This window comes from Natrix helvetica (assembly GCF_964273705.1).
Source record: "Natrix helvetica genome assembly, chromosome: W".
In the NCBI taxonomy this organism is placed as follows: domain Eukaryota; kingdom Metazoa; phylum Chordata; class Lepidosauria; order Squamata; family Natricidae; genus Natrix; species Natrix helvetica.
The window spans coordinates 76929212-76947931 of record NC_138555.1 but is presented as its reverse complement, the minus strand read 5'-3'; the positions used below and the strand labels follow the sequence as shown (position 1 = coordinate 76947931).

Below are 18720 nucleotides of genomic sequence, written 5' to 3'. Positions count from 1 at the left end.
CACTGCAACCGTCATAAACACGAGTCAGTTTGCCAAGCATCCAAATTCTGATCACACGTTCCTGGGGAATTCTACAAAGGTCATAAGTGTGAAAATAGAATAGAATAACTTCATTGTCACTTTGAATGTACAGTAGTGGCCACAATTGTGGAAAACTTTGGGGGAAAGTGTTATTTTTGAGATTTGAAGGCTAATAACACCTTTCTTTGGGAGTCTCAAGATAATCAGATTCCACTCCTGGAATGGCCTGGGAATACCCAGATCTTAACCCAATTGAACATCTATGGAGCCAACTAACTTGTTAGTCAGAAGGGACCCAACAATAAAACCCAGTTAATAGAAGCAATCATTCAATCTTGGTTTCACTTTATAACAGCTGCAAAACTAAAAGACTTGGTTCACTCCATGGGAAGACGACGTAAGGCCGTAATTCGTGCTAAAGGTTACCCAACTAAATATTAACTGACACGGTGCTAATTTTTGTATATTTCGTTTTTTCTATGGTGATCATTTTTGTATATTTCCTTTCGTTTTTCTTCTTTATAAACTGCTATTCTAATAGCAAATCCTTCATAAAAGTTATTGCATTGCAATCTTACAGTCAGTAAATTATATTTCCATTGATATATAATGTTATGGTACTACTCCAAAATAAAAAGTGGTGTTATTAGCTAGTTTTAGAAACTACACTTTTCCCAAAAGGTTTCCATAAATTTGGCCACTACTGTACACAAATTGGCAGACATTAAAAATGAAATTTCGTCGCATGCAGCTCTCAAAGGGTCACCACCTCCAATTTTACACTATATAAACATGACAAAATAAATAAATGCATATAAAATTATGTACATGCCCACATATATTACATGACGCAGAGAGGAAAAACCTGGCGGTAAGTCCCTTTTTAGCGCCATTGTGACTTTTTATTTTCTATATTTTATTTTATTTTAAATATGTATAAATATTGAATACATGAACAGTGTGGCATCTGGATGTCGTTAATTTTTATATAAAATAATAGCGATAATATTGACAATTTTGGCAATCTTACTAATATAAGATTTGTGCCATTAAGGTTTAAAATAGAGGTAGGAATAGAATTTTCCCTAGAAGAGGGAAAATATTATTCTGTATATTCTTATATAATACCAGCTGATAACCCGGCGTCGCCCGGGTATTTACTTATTCCAGTCCTGTATTAGACAGGAATGGTGATGTCAAGTGGCAACGTAAGTGCAACATCGCTGTCCTCCCTTCTTCCATTAATGTCACCGCAATTCCTGAAGAGGCGATGGCAAGAGCGACTTCTCCCTGAGTCCGGATTTCAGCAACAATTAAATTAGTTAGAAATGTTTTCCCTGTGCCCTCAGAAGCGTAATTTCTAATGTTGGATTTTCCTCCTTACCAGAGGGAGCCCCCTTGTGGAGTACTGTGAAGCCATTACCATGGCAACTCCACTGCACTGTACAGTAGAAGCCATTTTACAGCAGTACAGTAGAAGCCATTTTAAGGCACAACAGATTATATCTTAACAGAACACATACCCTGAGGGATGTTAGATGTGTCTTAGCCCCACAGTATTTGTCTCCGGAGAGTAAGTCATCTGTGTACCAAGTTTGGTTGAAATTGCCTGAGGTGCTTCAGAGTTATGCTGGAGCACACACACACACACACACACACACACACACACACACACACACACACACACACTTTTATATATAAAGGTTTTTAAAATCAGTATGTAGAGGAAAGGATTAGAAGTTGAGAGATGATTGTATTATGTCCAATGCTATCATAATGAGGTGAGTAGAATTAATGTAACTGCGCCATCATAACTTTAAACGGTCACTAAGCGAACTGTTGTAACTTAATCCACCCAGCCACTTCCTTCTCTTCAGGGCCCTCTTCTGGAGCAGACCCGTATTCTCTTTCCATCCCTTCCTACCTTCTCGTCGTTGTTTTTTGTCCCAGGTGAAGAGGCTTCTTGTGGTGGGAAGCTGTTTGAGGAGGAGGAATCCTCGCTGCTCTCCCTGCCCACTTCCCACGAGGGGAACTCCCCGCAGCCTAGTGCCTCGGATCTGCTGCTCCAGGAGCGCCAAAGGGCCCACGAGTGGCCAAAGGTAATGGCGAGCCGGAGAAGGCAGGGACACTCCTGGAGTTGTATGGTGCACCAAGAGCATAGTCTTCCGTTTGAGACTCAAATGTGGGCCGGGGGGGGGGGCGGTGTTGTCTACGGCCAACTCGCCACCGTCAATTTGCCACCGCCAGCTTGCTCCGTTGGCCAACTCGCCGCAGGGCAACTTGGCACAGGGACAAGAGTTACGTAATATTGAAGAAACGGGGCAATAGAATCATTAAAGGCAGCGCGCAAAAGGAGAGGCGGAATGGAATGCAAATGACCAACATTTAAAATAAATTTTAAATTTTAAAAAATTACGATAAAGAATGAAATTGAATTGTTGAATTGTCCGCAGGATGTTTTTCCATAGCGAGTTGTACCCATTCCACCTGAGCAGACTTTTACTTGTATCATTCCCATAGGATTCAGAAGAAGTAATTTAATGCAAACGTTTGTCTTGGGCAATGATTTTTTTTTTTAATTTGTCCCTGCTCTGCTTCTCAACAGGGATAAATACGTCCCATATACGTCCCAAAGATGTTTTTTTTTTCAGGAGGCAATTGAATATTTCTTGTTTTTTTCTTCGAAGACGTTTCGCTTCTCATCATTCTTTGTTTCATCGATTGTCCGCCTGTCTTACTCCAGGGCAGCTCTGGGTGGCCTTAAATTATAGTTTATCATTTTAAGGTTTACTGGTTTTTAATGTTTGTAAACGCCCCAGTCACCCCTAAATAAGATGGGCAGTACGCAAATCAAGACACTGGGGGATTTTGTCCCAAATTCCAATGAATTTGCAAAAGGGACCCCAAAGGTTGATTTTTCAAGAGACGTTGAAGCCACTTGGAGGTTTAACCGTGTCCTCAGGGTCACCTGAGTGGTGCCAATGGTTCCTCTTTGTCTGGAACGGTATCGGGTTTCCTGCCTAGGCAGGGGGTTGGACTAGAAGACCTCCAAGGTCCCTTCCAACTCTGCGCGAAAAATTGAATCTCCAGTTTTTCTGGAAATCCGTTCATACTCCCACACCATTCGAAAGATGTTCAATCCCAAATTGCGTAGCTAAAGCAAAGGTGTCAGAGCTGAAGAAGCTTCTTGGATGGGAAGCGAAACATCCTCAAAGAAAGAAGCAAGGAAGTCCAGTTGCCTTCTGAAAAAGCACCTTTGGGTCAACCATGACTTGGATGATGGAGAATCTCTACAGACCTCTCTCATTTATCTGGGCAGGTATTAGTGTTGGTTTTTTTAATAGCACACCTTTGTAGTAGAATACATGATATGCCCATATTGTGGTCACTTTAGATCTATGAAGCTTCCCCCTACCATTTAGGCAGGATTAACCCAATTTATTGGGACGCGGTGGCTCAGTGGCTAAGACTTGTCGATCAGAAAGATTGACGGTTCGAATCCCTAGTGCTGCTTAATGGGGTGAGCTCCCAGCTTCTGCCAATCTAGCAGTTCAAAAGCACGTAAAAAATGCAAGTAGAAAAATAGGAATCACCTTTGGTGGGAAGGTAACAGCATTCCGTGTGCCTTTGGCGTTTAGTCATGCCGGCCACATGACCACGGAGACGTCTTTGGACAGCGCTGGCTCTTCAGCTCTGAAACAGAGATGAGCACCACTCCCTAGAGTCAGGAACGACTAGCACATATGTGCGAGGGGAACCTTTACCTTTATCTTTTACCCAATTTATTAGGTCTCTACATATTTGGAAATGATTCAGGAGTGCTTCAAGCCTCCTAATTTAAGGCAGCTGCCGTCTTCTTCGGATATCTGTATGAGTCTAAAAAAAATAGACGTACCGTATTTTTCGGAGTACAAGACGCACCCTTTCCCTTCAACAAAGAGGGTGAAAATCTGGTTGCGTCTTACACACTGAATACAGCATTTTTGGCCTCCTGGAATCCTGCTCCCTTTGCAAAAATGGACGTTCAGGGGGTTTGGGAGGCTTGCAAAGTGCTCCTGAGAGCTGGGGAGGGCAAAAACAGGCTGTTTTTGCCCCCCACCCCAGCTCCCAGGAGCAATCTACCGGTACGGCCGTACTGGGCCGTACCTCCCGGAACCCACCAATGGTGCCCAGAGAGAGAAATATCTGCCTCTACCTAGGATCGAACCCACAGCCTCCTGATTGTAAGGCGAGAGCTCCACCTCTAGGCTGCCTCACCACTCACAAAACTTAAGTCCTTGTGACAGAAAAAGCATTAAGAACTATGGTGGAGGAGTGGTTAGGACGCAAGATTGCAAGCTAATTCTGCTGACTGCCAGCAGTTAGATCCTGACTGGCTCAAAGTTGACTCAGCCTCTCATCCTTCCGAGGCGGGTAAAATGAGGACCCAGATTGTTGGAGGGCAATAGGCTGACTCTGTAAAGCGCTTAGAGAGGCCTGTAAAAGCAATGTGAAGCAATATATAAGTCTAAGTGCAATTGCTGTTAAGAACTGTGGTGCCACAGTGGTTAGGATGCAATATTGCAGGATCATTCTGCTGACTGCCAGCAGTTCGATCCAGACCGACTCAAGTTTGACTCAGCCTCCCATCCTTCCGAGGTGGGTAAAACGAGGACCCAGATTGTTGGGGGGCAATAGGCTGACTCTGTAAAGCGCTTAGAGAGGCCTGTAAAAGCACTGTGAAGCAATATATAAGTCTAAGTGCTATTGCTATTAAGAACTGTGGTGGCACAGTGGTTAGGATGCAATATTGCAGGATCATTCTGCTGATTGCCAGCAGTTCAATCCTGACCGGCTCGAAGTTGTCTCAGACTCCCATCCTTCCGAGGTGGGTAAAACGAGGACCCAGATTGTTGGGGGGCAATAGGCTGAATCTGTAAAGCTCTTAGAGAGGCTGTAAAAGCACTGTGAAGCAATATATAAGTCTAAGTGCAATTGCTATTAAGAACTGTGGTGGCACAGTGGTTAGGATGCAATATTGCAGGATCATTCTGCTGATTGCCAGCAGTTCAATCCTGACCGGCTCGAAGTTGTCTCAGACTCTCATCCTTCCGAGGTGGGTAAAACGAGGACCCAGATTGTTGTGGGGCAATAGACTGACTCTCTAAACCGCTTAGAGCAGGGGTGTCCAAACTTGAGAACTTTAAGACTTGTGGACTTCAACTCTCAGAATTCCCCAGCCAGCATGGCTGGCTGGGGAATTCTGGGAGTTGAAGTCCACAAGTCTTAAAGTTCCCAAGTTTGGACACCCCTGGCTTAGAGAGAGCTGTAAATGCACTTATGAAGTATGGAGTCCTTGGTGCTTGGTTGACTAGGGTTGAACGTCATCAAAGCATTAAGTGTTGGAGAGAAGCGGAGATGCCTTGGAGATACCCAGTTCCCAAGTGGGAAAATTGCGGATTGAGTTTGAAGGCAATTTTACAGGGGAATGGCGTCTTTTGCCCAGATGATTCTCTCTTCCTTTTGTTTCTGCAGGATCGTGTCCTCATCACCCGTATCGACTTGGTGTGCCAGGCTGTGCTGTCCGGAAAGTGGCCCTCCCCGCAACAGGGCCAGGTAGTGTCCTGCGTTGGCCAGGGAGAAGGCCTGCCCCACTTGCACGGAGAGTACACCACCACCCCCATCCCTCACATCTGCCCTCTGGCATCCCAAGAGGAAGGCACAGCTTCCTTCACCCGCCTCCGACACGGTGGCCAAGAGAAGGAGTTTACCGTGCAGATCAAAGATGTGAGTTCAAGATAGGTCTGGAAGAACAGCATCCATCCCCACCCACACCCAGCCCTCTGTGCATGCCAGGATCGAGTCCCTGCGCAAAACCAAACAGCTCTATCATTAGGGCAGGGGTCGGCAAACGTAAACACTCAAAGAGCCATTTGGACCCGTTTCCCCAGAAAAGAAAACACCGGACGCCACAGAAGTCCTAACCGGAAGTCCCCTGTTCAATTCTGGAGCTGACCGGAAGTTCAGTTCCCTCACCATAGAGTCTCCTCCTAGCGCGGCGTACTTTTTCCTCTACCTGTCATAACCGAAAGCCGTACAATTGTGGAGATAACCTCCCCTTGCCATAGAGTCTTCTCCTGGCGCACTGTGCTTCCCCCCCCCCCCCCCGGAAGCTCCTCTCAAAATTGTGGCACCGACAGGTGACGGAGCCACAACAGAGGGAGGAAAGAGCCACATGTGGCTCCAGAGCCGCAGTTTGCTGACCCCTGCATTAGGGAATTTGAAAAATGGATGGAAATGGAGATTCAGCTACTAAATAAAGCGGCAAAAATCACCATGTTTCCACGTTAGACCGTTTTGAAGAGCAGCTCCTTGTGCCCATTCCCACTCTTGGACCTCTTTTTCCCAGCTTCTCACAGCCCGTGGTCATCCTTTTGTAGGCTAGTTTTAGCTCGTCTGGTGAGAATAACAGAATAGCAGAGTTGGAAGGGACCTTGGAGATCTTCTAATCCAACCCCATGCTCAGGCAGGAAACCCTGTGTTCTGACCTAGGCTTCCCAAGATCATTATCGTCCCGATAAAACCACTTTTCTTTAGGTTAAAGGGAATTCCTCTCTAGCAAAGTCCCGGCCAAAAGTCTTTTATGAGATTTCACAACTGCAGACCTTTATCAGGCTTGGAGAGCTGCCAGGCCAATATCTTCCAAACGCCACGCTGTAGCAGCAATTCCTTGGCAAGAAGTCAGGAACAGATCTTTACCCTAATGAATTGAACTACTAATTGTCTCCTGCAAACTCCACTCCCCTTTCGCTCCTCTTTATTCCCTATGGGAGGGGCCATTCACCTGTGCCTTTACTCCCGTTCCTTAACATGTTCCCTTCTGGCAGCTCTGTCCATGCGCACACTGGGAACAGGCTCCAGCTGTTCTTCTGCCCCACTGATCTCTGACTACGAAGGCAGCTGATAACTATTGGATGGCCCTGGCCCCATCTCTGCCTTCAATGCAGAGCACTCATCAGAGTTTTCCCCAGACTCCAGGACTGGCCCATGTTCCTCCCCAACCTCCTCACTGTCAGAGTCACAACACCCTGTACCATTTCAGACAAATGGTTGTCTAATCTCTTCTTAAAAACTTCCAGTGTTGGAGTACCCACAACTTCTGGACGCAAGTCGTTCCACTGATTGATTGTTCTGTTGGGACAGGAGTGTCAAACTCGAGACCCACGGGCCAGATCCAGCTCACAGGGTGCTTAGATCTGACCTGTGGGGCCGGCCTCTAAATAACTTAAGGACTGGCCCATGGGGTGCTTTTGCTACTGAAAATGGGGCGTTTTGACTGCCAGAGTGCTGCAGGAGGAGGCCGCCCTTGACTCAGACGGTTATAAAAGGGAGGAAAGGTAAAATATTATACCTTTCAGGTTTGCAGGATTCTGCGACTATAGGCTACGTCAATAATTTATAGTTCTAGTCTTCCTATGAAGTCAGTTTCTTGATCTGGTCTCTCTCATAGGGGGATCAAGTAGATCAGGGGTGTCAAACTCGATTTCACTGAGGGTTGTGTTTGACCTTGGGGAGCAGAGATGGTCTTCAGCAGGTTCTGACCAGTTCTGGAGAACCAGTAGCAGAAATTTTGAGTAGTTCAGAGAACCAGCAAATACCATCTCTGGCTGGCCACGCCCCCATCTATTCTCTGCCTTCCGAGTCCCAGCTGATCAGGAGGGAATGGGGATTTTGCAGTAACCTTCCCCTGCCACGGCCACCAAGCCACACCACGCCTACCTGGCCACGCCCATAGAACCAATAGTAAAAATATTTGAATCCCACCATTGTCGGGGCAGAGGGGGCGTGGTCAGCTGAACCTCACTCATGTCGGGGGTGTCTGGCAGCTCGAGCGCTCTGCCAGTGGGCTCTCAAGCTCCGTTTTGCCTGCGATGGCCGCCTGCAACCCTCTGCCAGCAAAAATGGAACTTGGGAGAGCTGCCCTCCAAGCTCCATTTCCGCTGGCCGAGTTACCGCGGGGCGATCCTTCCTGTTTCCAGGGTGGCCCTGTGAACCAGATCTAAGCATCCCGCGGGCCAGATCTACTCCCCCTCCCGCCCCCGGCCATGAGTTTGACAGCTTTGAAGTAATCAAGTATGTATTTTTAAAAAAACCAAAATCACAGAAATGTACACCTCTCTACTTTTATAGGGATGTGGTGGCTAAGACGCTGAGCTTGTTGATCAGCACAGTTCAGCGGTTCGAATCCCTAGCACCGCGCAACAGAGTTAGCTCCCGTTACTTGTCCCAGCTTCCGCCAGCCCAGCAGTTCGAAAGCATGTAAAAATATAAGTAGAAAAAATAGGAAGCACCTTTGGTGGGAAGGTAACAGCGTTCCGTGCGCCTTCAGCGTTTTGTCATGCCAGCCACATGACCACGGAGATGACTTCGGCTAGCGCTGGCTCTTCGGCTTTGAAACGGAGATGAGCACCGCCCCCTAGAGTTGGGAATGACTAGAACATATGTGCGAAGGGAACCTTTACCTATTTTTATAAGTGTACAAAACCACATGTGCAGAGGTGCGGTCCTGTGTCATGTCCCGTGGCAATGCCCACCATAACAACGCCCTCCCTGGACACACCCACAACCTCCCCCCCGGGCCCTCTGAGATCAAACCCAACCCGGATGCGGCCCTCAATGAAATCGAGTTTGACACCCATGTGTTAGAACCTTTCCCCCTAGTTCTAGGATGTTTCTCTCCTTGATTCGTTTCCATCCATTGCTAAGGACAGAAGTGGAAATCTGCTAAGGACCCTATGTGCCCCCCCACCCCCACTCCTTCCACGCCTGTCTAGAAACTTCGATTATCCTGTGGATAATCCACAGATTTTTGTGCCACCTATCTTACATTATTATTATTATTTCCCCCCCCCCTCCCCTCAATTCCCACCACCCCACCCATTGGGAGCTTGCAAGGCTAATTGGGAAGGTGTGTGGCGGAGGGGGCGGAAGTGAGCTCCTGCATTCTGCACCCTCGCCCCTAACGCTCCGTCCCTTTCTCTAGGAAGAAGGCATCAAACTGACTTTCCAAAAGCACAAGCTGATCCCTAATGGCACCGTGCGGGATCGGCCTGCTCTCACCCAGAAGAAAAGTAGCAAGAAAATGGTGGAGGTGAGCGGTTGCTGGTTCGCGGAGTCCGGTCCTCGGGATGGGCAGACAGAGGCAGCTGGCCCATCAGTCAAGGGGAGGGGAGGAGGTTTGTGGCCCTGAGGTGCAAAGGGCGGAAGGAGGGAGAAACCGTGTTAGAGACCCTAACTTTTTGGCTGGCTTGGTTTTCTCTTTTTCTTTCTTTTTTTTTTCTTTCTTTCTCTCTCCTCATCTTCCTTCTTTCCTTCCTTCCCTCTCTGTCTTCTTAATTTCTTCCCTCCCCTCCGCTATTCTATCTCTCCATCTTTCTTTTTCTTCCTTCCTTTTTCCCCCCTTCCTTCCTCCCCTCCCTTCCCTCTTGTCTTTCTTTTCCTTCCTTCCTTTCTCCCTCTCTTTTTTTCTTCCTCCTTCCTCCCCTCCCTCTCTTTCTTTATTTTCCTTCCTTCCTTTCTTTTTCACCCATCCGTTCTCTTCCTACTTTTATTTTTCTGTTTATCTCTCTCACACCCTTCCTTCCTTCCTTCCTTTCTTTCTGTCCTTCTCTCTCTCCATCTTCCTTCCTTCCTTCCCTCTCCATCTTACTTCTTACTTTCTTCCCTCTCCTCCCCTCCACTCTTCTATCTCTCCATCTTTCTTTCTCTTCCTTCCTTTCTTCACTCCCATCCCTCTCATCTCTTTTCCTTTCTCCTTCCCTCCCTTCCTCCTTTATTTTTTCTTCCTTTTATTTCTTCCTTCCTTCCTTCCACCCCTTCCTCCTTCTTTCTTTTCCTCATTCCTCTCTCCCTTTCTTTCTGTCTTTCTCTCTCTCTCACCCTTCCTTCCTTTCTTTTTTCCTTTCTGTCCTTCTTTCTCTCTCTCCATCTTTCTTCTTCCTTCCTTCCCTCCATCTCCATCTTACTTCTTTCTTACTTACTTTTTTCCCTCTCCTCCACTCCTCTACCTCTCCTTTCTTTCTCTCTCTCTCTCTCTCTTTCTTTCTTTCTTTCTTTCTTTCTTTCTTTCTTTCTTTCTTTCATCTCAGCTGGAATTGCAGTGTCTGGAAGCCCTGAGAGGCCCCGATATCGACCTGGAGGCTCATATCCCAGTGGTGAACAAGACAGACGGGACGCTGCTGGTGGGCGACGCGGCTCCCCGCCGGGCTGATCTTGAGGTGTGGCTGCAGGCCCACCCGGAGTATGCGGTAGATCCTCGCTTCCTGGCTGTAAGTATTTCTTTAGCTTCATGTCTTTGCTCCCCATTTGCAGATGGGGTGCTAACCTTCTTCCCTTCCCTTCCCTTCCCTTCTGGAAGCCTTTCCTTTCCATCCACAGACATCATTTCTCCCTCCACGCCTCCTGCAGGATGTTGTCCTACCTGCTAAGACAGGGGTCAGCAACGAGCGGCTCTGGAGCAGCATGTGGCTCTTTCATCCCTCTGCTGCCGCTCCCTGTCGCCGGTTGACTCCACAATTGATAGGGTTAGGGTCAGGGCTTTTGGTTAGAACCAGTGGTGGGATTCAAACAAATTTTTAGTACCGGTTCTGTGGGCGTGGCTTTGTGGGCGTGACGTAGCTTTGTGGGCGTGGCGGGGGAAGGATACTGCAAAATCCCCATTCCCTCGCCATCCCGTTAACCTGCTTTCCAGCTCCGTTCTCCTGTTCAGGGCAACAAAAGAAGATCAGTTGGGAGGCAGCAGGGGGCAGGGCCAGCCTATTTGCCGGTTCTCCGAGCTACTCAAAATTTCTGCTACTGGTTCTCCAGAACCTGCTGGATTTCAACCCTGCTTCCAACTCTGTTATTCTCTTCTCTTCTTAATTCTAACGTTAGTCTATCCATTTCTGCGCGTGTTAATAGCTTCCTTATTATCTCCTTTTCTGAAGGGGTGTTTTCACTTTTCCATACACCAGACGCCCCTGCTTTAAAACACGCATGTAATAAGGAGTTGTACTCACTGAGCAAGGCCTTACTCAACCTCTTTTCCCTCCTCTTCTCTCCAGTACATGGAAGAACGCCGGAAGCACAGATGGCCCCGGTTCCCAAAACCTGTTCCGATCGAGCCAAACTGTCTGGTAGGGCTGGAGAGGATGCAGGTAGCTGGCATTTCTGCCAACGGTAAAAAGGTGATTAAAACAGAGACCTTGCGACCATCCTAACGTTGTGTCATAGTAGATGGTTGATGCTTTTAAGTTTTTTAATGAATTGTATATTTTTAAAAAATGCTTTTAAGAACTCGACCTCGGACCTTCTTTGAGGTTTCATGCTGACAACCGGAGGGCACAATGAAGCGGGGAGAGAGGGGTGTCAAGAAATAGCAAGAGTAGATAAATCCCCATTCTTTCCTCTGCCAATGGTGGTGCCAACACACCTATCCCTGCTTCTAGTCTGCCCATCTTAGAATGCTCCGTCTTCTGCAATATTATAATGTTCTTTTACATTTTTTAAAAAAAATTAATCTTAAAGTTATTCAGTTTTGGTGTAATATATTGATTAAATTCTACACCGCCCAGAGGCTTTCTATGAGGATGATGGGCTGTTAAGAAGATGGATGGATGATGACAGACGATAGATAGATGATAGATAGATAGATAGATAGATAGATAGATAGATAGATAGATAGATAGATGATAGATAGATGATAGATAGATAGATAGATAGATAGATAGATAGATGATAGATAGATAGATAGATAGATAGATGATAGATAGATGATAGATAGATAGATAGATAGATAGATAGATGATAGATAGATGATAGATAGATAGATAGATAGATAGATAGATAGATAGATAGATAGATAGATGATAGATAGATGATAGATAGATAGATGATAGATAGATGATAGATAGATAGATAGATAGATAGATAGATAGATGATAGATGTTAGATAGATAGATAGATAGATAGATAGATAGATAGATAGATAGATAGATGATAGATAGATGATAGATAGATAGATAGATAGATAGATGATAGATAGATGATAGATAGATAGATAGATAGATAGATAGATAGATAGATGATAGATAGATAGATGATAGATAGATAGATGATAGATAGATAGATAGATAGATAGATGATAGATAGATGATAGATAGATAGATAGATGATAGATAGATAGATAGATAGATAGATGATAGATAGATAGATAGATAGATAGATAGATAGATAGATAGATAGATAGATAGATAGATAGATAATGATAGGTAGGTAGATGGATGGATGGATGACACATAGTTGATGGATGATAGATAGATAGATAGATAGATAGATAGATAGATAGATAGATAGATAGATAGATAGATAGATAATGATAGGTAGATGGATGGATGATACGTAGTGGATGGATGGATGGAAAATAGATAATGATAGGTAGGTAGATGGATGGATGGATGATACGTAGATAAGGATGGATGGGTGGATGGATGATAGATGGATGGATGATACGTAGATAATGATGGATGGATGGTAGATAATGATGGATGGGTGGATGGTGATAGATGATAGATGGATGGATGCGACGTAGATAATAATGGATGGATGGATGATGGATGGATGGAGGATACGTAGATAATGATGGATGGGTGGATGGATGATAGTTGATAGATGGATGGATGAGACGTAGATAATGATGGATGGATAATAGATGGATGGAGGATATGTAGATAATGATGGATGGATGGATGGATGGATGGATGGAGGATGGATGGACGATATATAGATAATGATGGATGGGTGAAAGATGATGGATGGATGATAGATAATGATAGGTAGGTAGATGGATGATATGTAGATAATGATGGAAAAATTGAGGGAGGGAGGGAGAGAGAGAGGTAGTTCTTGATTTATGATCACAATTTGGCCTGGACATTCCATTGTTAAGTGATGAAGTTGTTAAATGAGTTGCACCTGATCTTACAACTCTTTTTGCCCCAGTCGTTAAACGAATCCAGCTTCCCCCATTGGCTTTGCTTGTCAAAACCTTTCTGGGAAGGTCTCAAAAGGCGATCACGTGACCCTGGCATGCCATAAGTTCAAGTGGATTTCCAAGCACTTGAATTTTGATTGGGTGACCCTAAGGAGGTCACGACTCTTATTAAGTGTAGGACCAGTCTTTTTTTCTCTCTCCAGTGTTTGAATGGTGGTTAAATTAATTGTTGTAAGTCGAGGGCTGAATTTATTTTCCCTTCTCTCTCTCTCAAAAAAAGAAAAAACAACCCAGAGACTGGCTCCTCCCACTTGAGCAGGTCACTGAAAATCAATTGCTGCCAGTGCCCAGAGTGAGCCCATTCACTGAAGGAGCCACTAACCAGGTTCCATCAACGGGAGTATGAACATGGCCTAATTTAGCCTCTCGCTTCCCCTTCAGGGTTTCCTTCCGGATCCGACGATGAATCGCCTCCTTCCCGGAGCCGTGGGGGCCGACAACGCACAGAAACGTGGTCGCCAGACCACGATGGAGTTTTCCAACATGATGGCTCTGATGGGAGCCGGCCGGGTCCAACTGGGAGCCACGGGACCCCTCTCTCTGCACCACCACGCCCACTTCCAAACCACCCCAGCCCATGGCTCCGCCTTGCAATACATGCCGTTCCCCACCGCAGCGGCCGCGGCCACTGCCGCCACCACCTCCAGCACCCTTCTCCATCCGGGACTGGGCCACGCCGGCTACGCCGCCGCCCCTTTGCACCTGGGCCACCCTCAGCGCGTGGATGAAGACGAGGAGGAAGACGAGATGGACGACTTGTCTCAGGGCTACGCCAGCTCGGAACGGGACTTTTCATTGCTGGACGACGACCCCATGATGCCGGCCAACTCCGACTCCAGCGACGAAGGAGAGGAGGAAGGAGAAGACTGAACTGAAGTCCGGAGGGCAAACGGACGGATTCCGACAAGGCCAGCTCATTCCCCGGGGGAGCTAGCCGTCCTCATGACATTGAATTTGAAAGGCCAGAGAACTCGGGGAGTCCCGTCGAGAGGGGGGGGGTCGCTTCAGGCAGACAAGGCTCCCTTTCGTCCCCCACGTCGGTTGCCCGGAGGACAAAACAGGGTCCTTCAAAAACCCCAGCGAGGGGTTGAAATAATGGGGGTGGGGGGGAAAAGCGACTTGCCTCCCAGGGCTTCTTATTTTTGAGAAAGAAAAAGGAAAAGAAAGAAAAAATTGTCGGCCAGGTGAGCAGATCCGCCCTCTCTTCCTGCAGCACTTGGAATTGTCGCCCGAGAACGTGTCTCCGTGGCTGCCATCTCGAGGCAGCGGAAAAAAACCCACCCTGCCCTCTTCCTCGTCCTCTTCCTCTCCCCCCAACCCCATTAAGCTAAGACGACCTTGGCTCTAGGTAGCAACTCCTTACCTTTCCTTTGGGTCCCCCCACAGCCGCCGGCTCCGTTTGCCGCCGCCATTTCACATGCTGTAATATAAGTGCAAAAGGGAGGTTGGGAGGGGAGGACGCCTTTTCCTTTCCCTCCGTACCCCCTGTCTCCGTGTGGGGTGGGAGGGGTTTATATTTATAAATATGTAATATGTCTTGTGTAATAATGGCCGAGGCTGTGGGGGGGGGAGGGGGAGAAAGAATTGATTGCGAGGGAATTTAAAACGACGGCCAGGGCGGGTTTTTTTTTTCGGGTGGCAAGGGGGCCGAGGGAGAAAGAGAAGATAGAGAGAGCTTCCTGTAGCTGGATCCTCCTTTTTTTTTCTCTTTTGTTTTTTTTTTTTTAATAAAAGGAACAAAATGCACAAAACCACAGCCTTCCCCGGCCCGGCCCGTTCTTTTTTTTTCTTTTTTTTTTTGCGGCGCTGTTATACAAGTTGCGTAAATCGAACATATAAATAATCTCGACGACTCGGGATCGGTGTCTCTGGTTTGGGTTTCTTTCCCTCTGGATCAGGGGTGTCGAACTCAAGGCCCGCGGGCTGAATCCGGCTCGCATGGGGTGGTTAAATCTGGCCTGTGGGGCCTTCCTGGAAACAGCAGAGGACTGGCCTGTGGGGCCTCTGCCAGTGAAAATGGAGCTTGGGGTGGGGTGCACATGGCCGAAAATGGGGCCCGGCCAGTGGTGAAATTCAATTTTTTTACTAGCGGTTCTATGGGCGTGGTGTCGCTTGGCGGGCGTGAAAGGGGAAGGATACTGCAAAATCTCCATTCCCATCCCACTCTGGGGCCAGCCAGAGGTGGCATTTGCCGGATCTCCAAACTACTCAAAATTTCCACTACCGGTTCACCAAACTACTCAAAATTTCTGCTACTGGTTCTCCAAACTACTCAAAATTTCCGCTACGGGTTCACCAAACTACTCAAAATTTCCACTACCGGTTCTCCAAACTACTCAAAATTTCCGCTACCGGTCCTCCAGTCTACTCAAAATTTCCACTACCAGTTCTCCAAACTACTTAAAATTTCCACTACCGGTTCTCCAAACTACTCAAAATTTCCACTACCAGTTCTCCAAACTACTCAAAATTTCCGCTACCGGTCCTCCAATCTACTCAAAATTTCCACTACCAGTTCTCCAAACTACTTAAAATTTCCACTACCGGTCCTCCAAACTACTCAAAATTTCCACTACCGGTTCTCCAAACTACTCAAAATTTCCGCTACCGGTCCTCCAATCTACTCAAAATTTCCGCTACCGGTTCTCCAAACTTCAAAATTTCCGCTACCGGTCCTCCAATCTACTCAAAATTTCCACTACCAGTTCTCCAAACTACTTAAAATTTCCACTACCGGTTCTCCAAACTACTCAAAATTTCCACTACCGGTTCTCCAAACTACTCAAAATTTCCGCTACCGGTTCTCCAATCTACTCAAAATTTCCGCTACCGGTCCTCCAATCTACTAAAAATTTCTCTACCGGTCCTCCAATCTACTCAAAATTTCCACTACCGGTTCTCCAAACTACTTAAAATTTCCACTACCGGTCCTCCAAACTACTCAAAATTTCCACTACCGGTTCTCCAAACTACTCAAAATTTCCGCTACCGGTCCTCCAATCTACTCAAAATTTCCGCTACCGGTTCTCCAAACTTCAAAATTTCCGCTACCGGTCCTCCAATCTACTCAAAATTTCCACTACCGGTTCTCCAAACTACTCAAAATTTCCACTACCGGTTCTCCAAACTACTCAAAATTTCCGCTACCGGTTCTCCAATCTACTCAAAATTTCCGCTACCGGTCCTCCAATCTACTAAAAATTTCTCTACCGGTCCTCCAATCTACTCAAAATTTCCACTACCGGTTCTCCAAACTACTCAAAATTTCCACTACCGGTTCTCCAAACTACTCAAAATTTCCACTACCGGTTCTCCAAACTACTCAAAATTTCCGCTACCGGTCCTCCAATCTACTCAAAATTTCCGCTACCGGTTCTCCAAACTACTCAAAATTTCCACTACCGGTTCTCCAATCTACTCAAAATTTCCGCTACCGGTTCTCCAAACTACTCAAAATTTCCGCTACCGGTTCTCCAATCTCCTCAAGATTTCTGCTACCAGTTCTCCAGAACCTATCAGAACCCACTGGGTTTCACCCCTGGGCCTGGCGGACCATGCGGGGGGGGAGGGCTCCATTTTGGCTGGCAGACAGCTAGCAAAACAAACTAAAAACAAAAGGAGAACTGTTTCCCCTTTTGCATTTGAGCATCCAAGAAGGGTGAGGAAGGGAAAGAAAAAGAAAGAAAGAAAGAAAGAGAGAGAGAGAGAGAGAAAGAAAGAAAGAAAAAGAAAGAAAGAAAGAAAGATGGGACAGGAAAAGGAAGAGAGGGAGGGAGGAAGAAGAAAGAATGAAGAGGGAAGGAAAAGAAAGGAAGGAAGGAGATTATAATGAGAGGGGAAGGAGGGTCTGAGGGAAGTCCTGCCTTAGCATTTGGCCACCACAGGTGCCCCCACACACGAATGACATCAAGCTGGCCACACCTACCCTGGCTGCCACACACACACACCCCAGTTGAAACACAACCCTGATGTGGCCTTCAATGAAATTGAGTTTGACACCCCTGCATTAGATATTTGAAAGTGGCAATGGGGGGAGGAAGATACAGAAACATAATCATAGACCTTCAGTCAACCCGAGCACTGATGTCATTTTCAATACTTAGAATAGCAGAGTTGGAAGGGACCTTGGAGGTCTTCTAGTCCAACCCCCTGCCTAGGCAGGAAACCCTACACCACTTCAGACAAATAGTTATCCAACATCATCTTAAAACCTTCCAGTGTTGGAGCATTTAAAACTTCTGGAGGCAAGTCATTCCACAGATCAATTGTTCTCACGGTCAGGAAATTTCTCCTCAGTTGCTTCTCTCCTTGATTAGTTTCCACCCATTGCTTCTTGCCTTACCCCCAGATGCCTTGGAGGATAGCTTGACTCCTTCTTTGTGGCAACCCCTGAGATATTGGAACAATGCTATCATGTCTCCCCTGGTCCTTCTTCCTATTAAACTAGACATACCCAGTTCCTGCAACTGTTCTTCCTATGTTTTAGCCTCCAGTCCCCTAATCCTCTTTGTTGCTCTTCTCTGCACTCTTTCTAGAGTCTCCACATCTTTTCTACATCGTGGCGACCGAAACTGAACGCAGTATTCCACACGTGGCCTTATTAAGGCCTTATAACGTGGTATTAGCACTTCACGTGATCTTGATTTTATCCCTCTGTTTATGCAGCCTAGAACTGTGTTGGCTATTTTGGCAGCTGCTCCAACGGTAGGGTTAACCCTCTTTAACTCTGACCGAGGGGTCTGAGCTTAGATTGAGAATTACATGGCAGGGTGTTTTGTTTTCCTCTTCAAGAGTTTTCCTTTTCCTGCCTTCGTCTCTCTTGAGAGACTTTGGCTATTATAAGTCTGGCGTGACCCCACAGTCAGCATTTGCCATCAGAAAAAGTTGGTTTTGAATCCCCTTTCTTAACATAATGAATCCCCTCTTAAGAAACGAACCCCCTTTCTTCGCATAACTCACTTCTCGGGACCGTTGTGGGGTTAACTGTGAAGCAGCCTTAGAAATTGGATGAATGATATGTATCGAAACATCATTTCTCACCCTGGTGCCTTCTGGAAATGTCAACTCCCATCTTTAATTACAGGTTGCATGGAATTTGTAGTCCGGTAGCTCTGGTGGGTAACACCTTGGGGAAGTTTGGGTTTGGAGTAGATGTTTAGTTTCATGGAAAAGCAGCTTGGATGCTCAGAAAACGGTCACCAAGCTGCAGTCTCGTTTGGAAATGACCTATTGCTTTCATTTAAACCACAGCCCCCCTGAACCTGGGAGCAAAGTCTGCTGCCTTCAGTATGGTTTACGAGAATAGAATAGAATGGAGTAGGAAGAATAGGAATAGAATAGAAATAGGGATCGAATGGAATTAGAATTAGAATTAGAATAGGAATGGAATAGAATAAAATATGGAATAGAAATAGAATAAATAGAATATGGAATAGAATAAAATGGAATGGAATAGAATAGAATATAAAATGGAATGGAACAGGGAATAGAATAAAATAATATGGAATAGAATAGATTATGGAATGGAATAGAATATGGAATGGAACATGGAGTAGAATAAAATAGAATATGGATTAGTATATGGAATGGAGTGAAACATGGAATAGAATACAATAGAATATGGAGTGGAA

At 46.1% G+C, this 18720-nt stretch overlaps 1 protein-coding gene across 11 annotated transcripts in view; it reads left to right on the top strand.

Annotated features, from left to right (window-relative positions):
* The window catches only part of LOC309400700 (chromodomain-helicase-DNA-binding protein 8-like), a 146461-nt gene extending 131186 nt beyond the window's left edge, over nt 1-15275 (top strand). For 8 of the 11 annotated variants that reach the window (XM_081969322.1, XM_081969318.1, XM_081969328.1 and 5 more), the window contains 6 exons: nt 1972-2120; nt 5536-5787; nt 9044-9151; nt 10149-10328; nt 11103-11225; nt 13472-15274. In XM_081969322.1, coding sequence (XP_081825448.1) covers nt 1972-2120; nt 5536-5787; nt 9044-9151; nt 10149-10328; nt 11103-11225; nt 13472-13960 — 1301 coding nt within the window. In that variant the 3' untranslated portion in view covers nt 13961-15274. Of the gene's footprint in view, nt 1-1971; nt 2121-5535; nt 5788-9043; nt 9152-10148; nt 10329-11102; nt 11226-13471 lie in introns of all 11 variants that reach the window. The other 3 variants (XM_081969320.1, XM_081969319.1, XM_081969325.1) reach the window with 3 other exon arrangements.
* The last annotated feature ends 3445 nt before the right edge of the window (nt 15276-18720 follow it).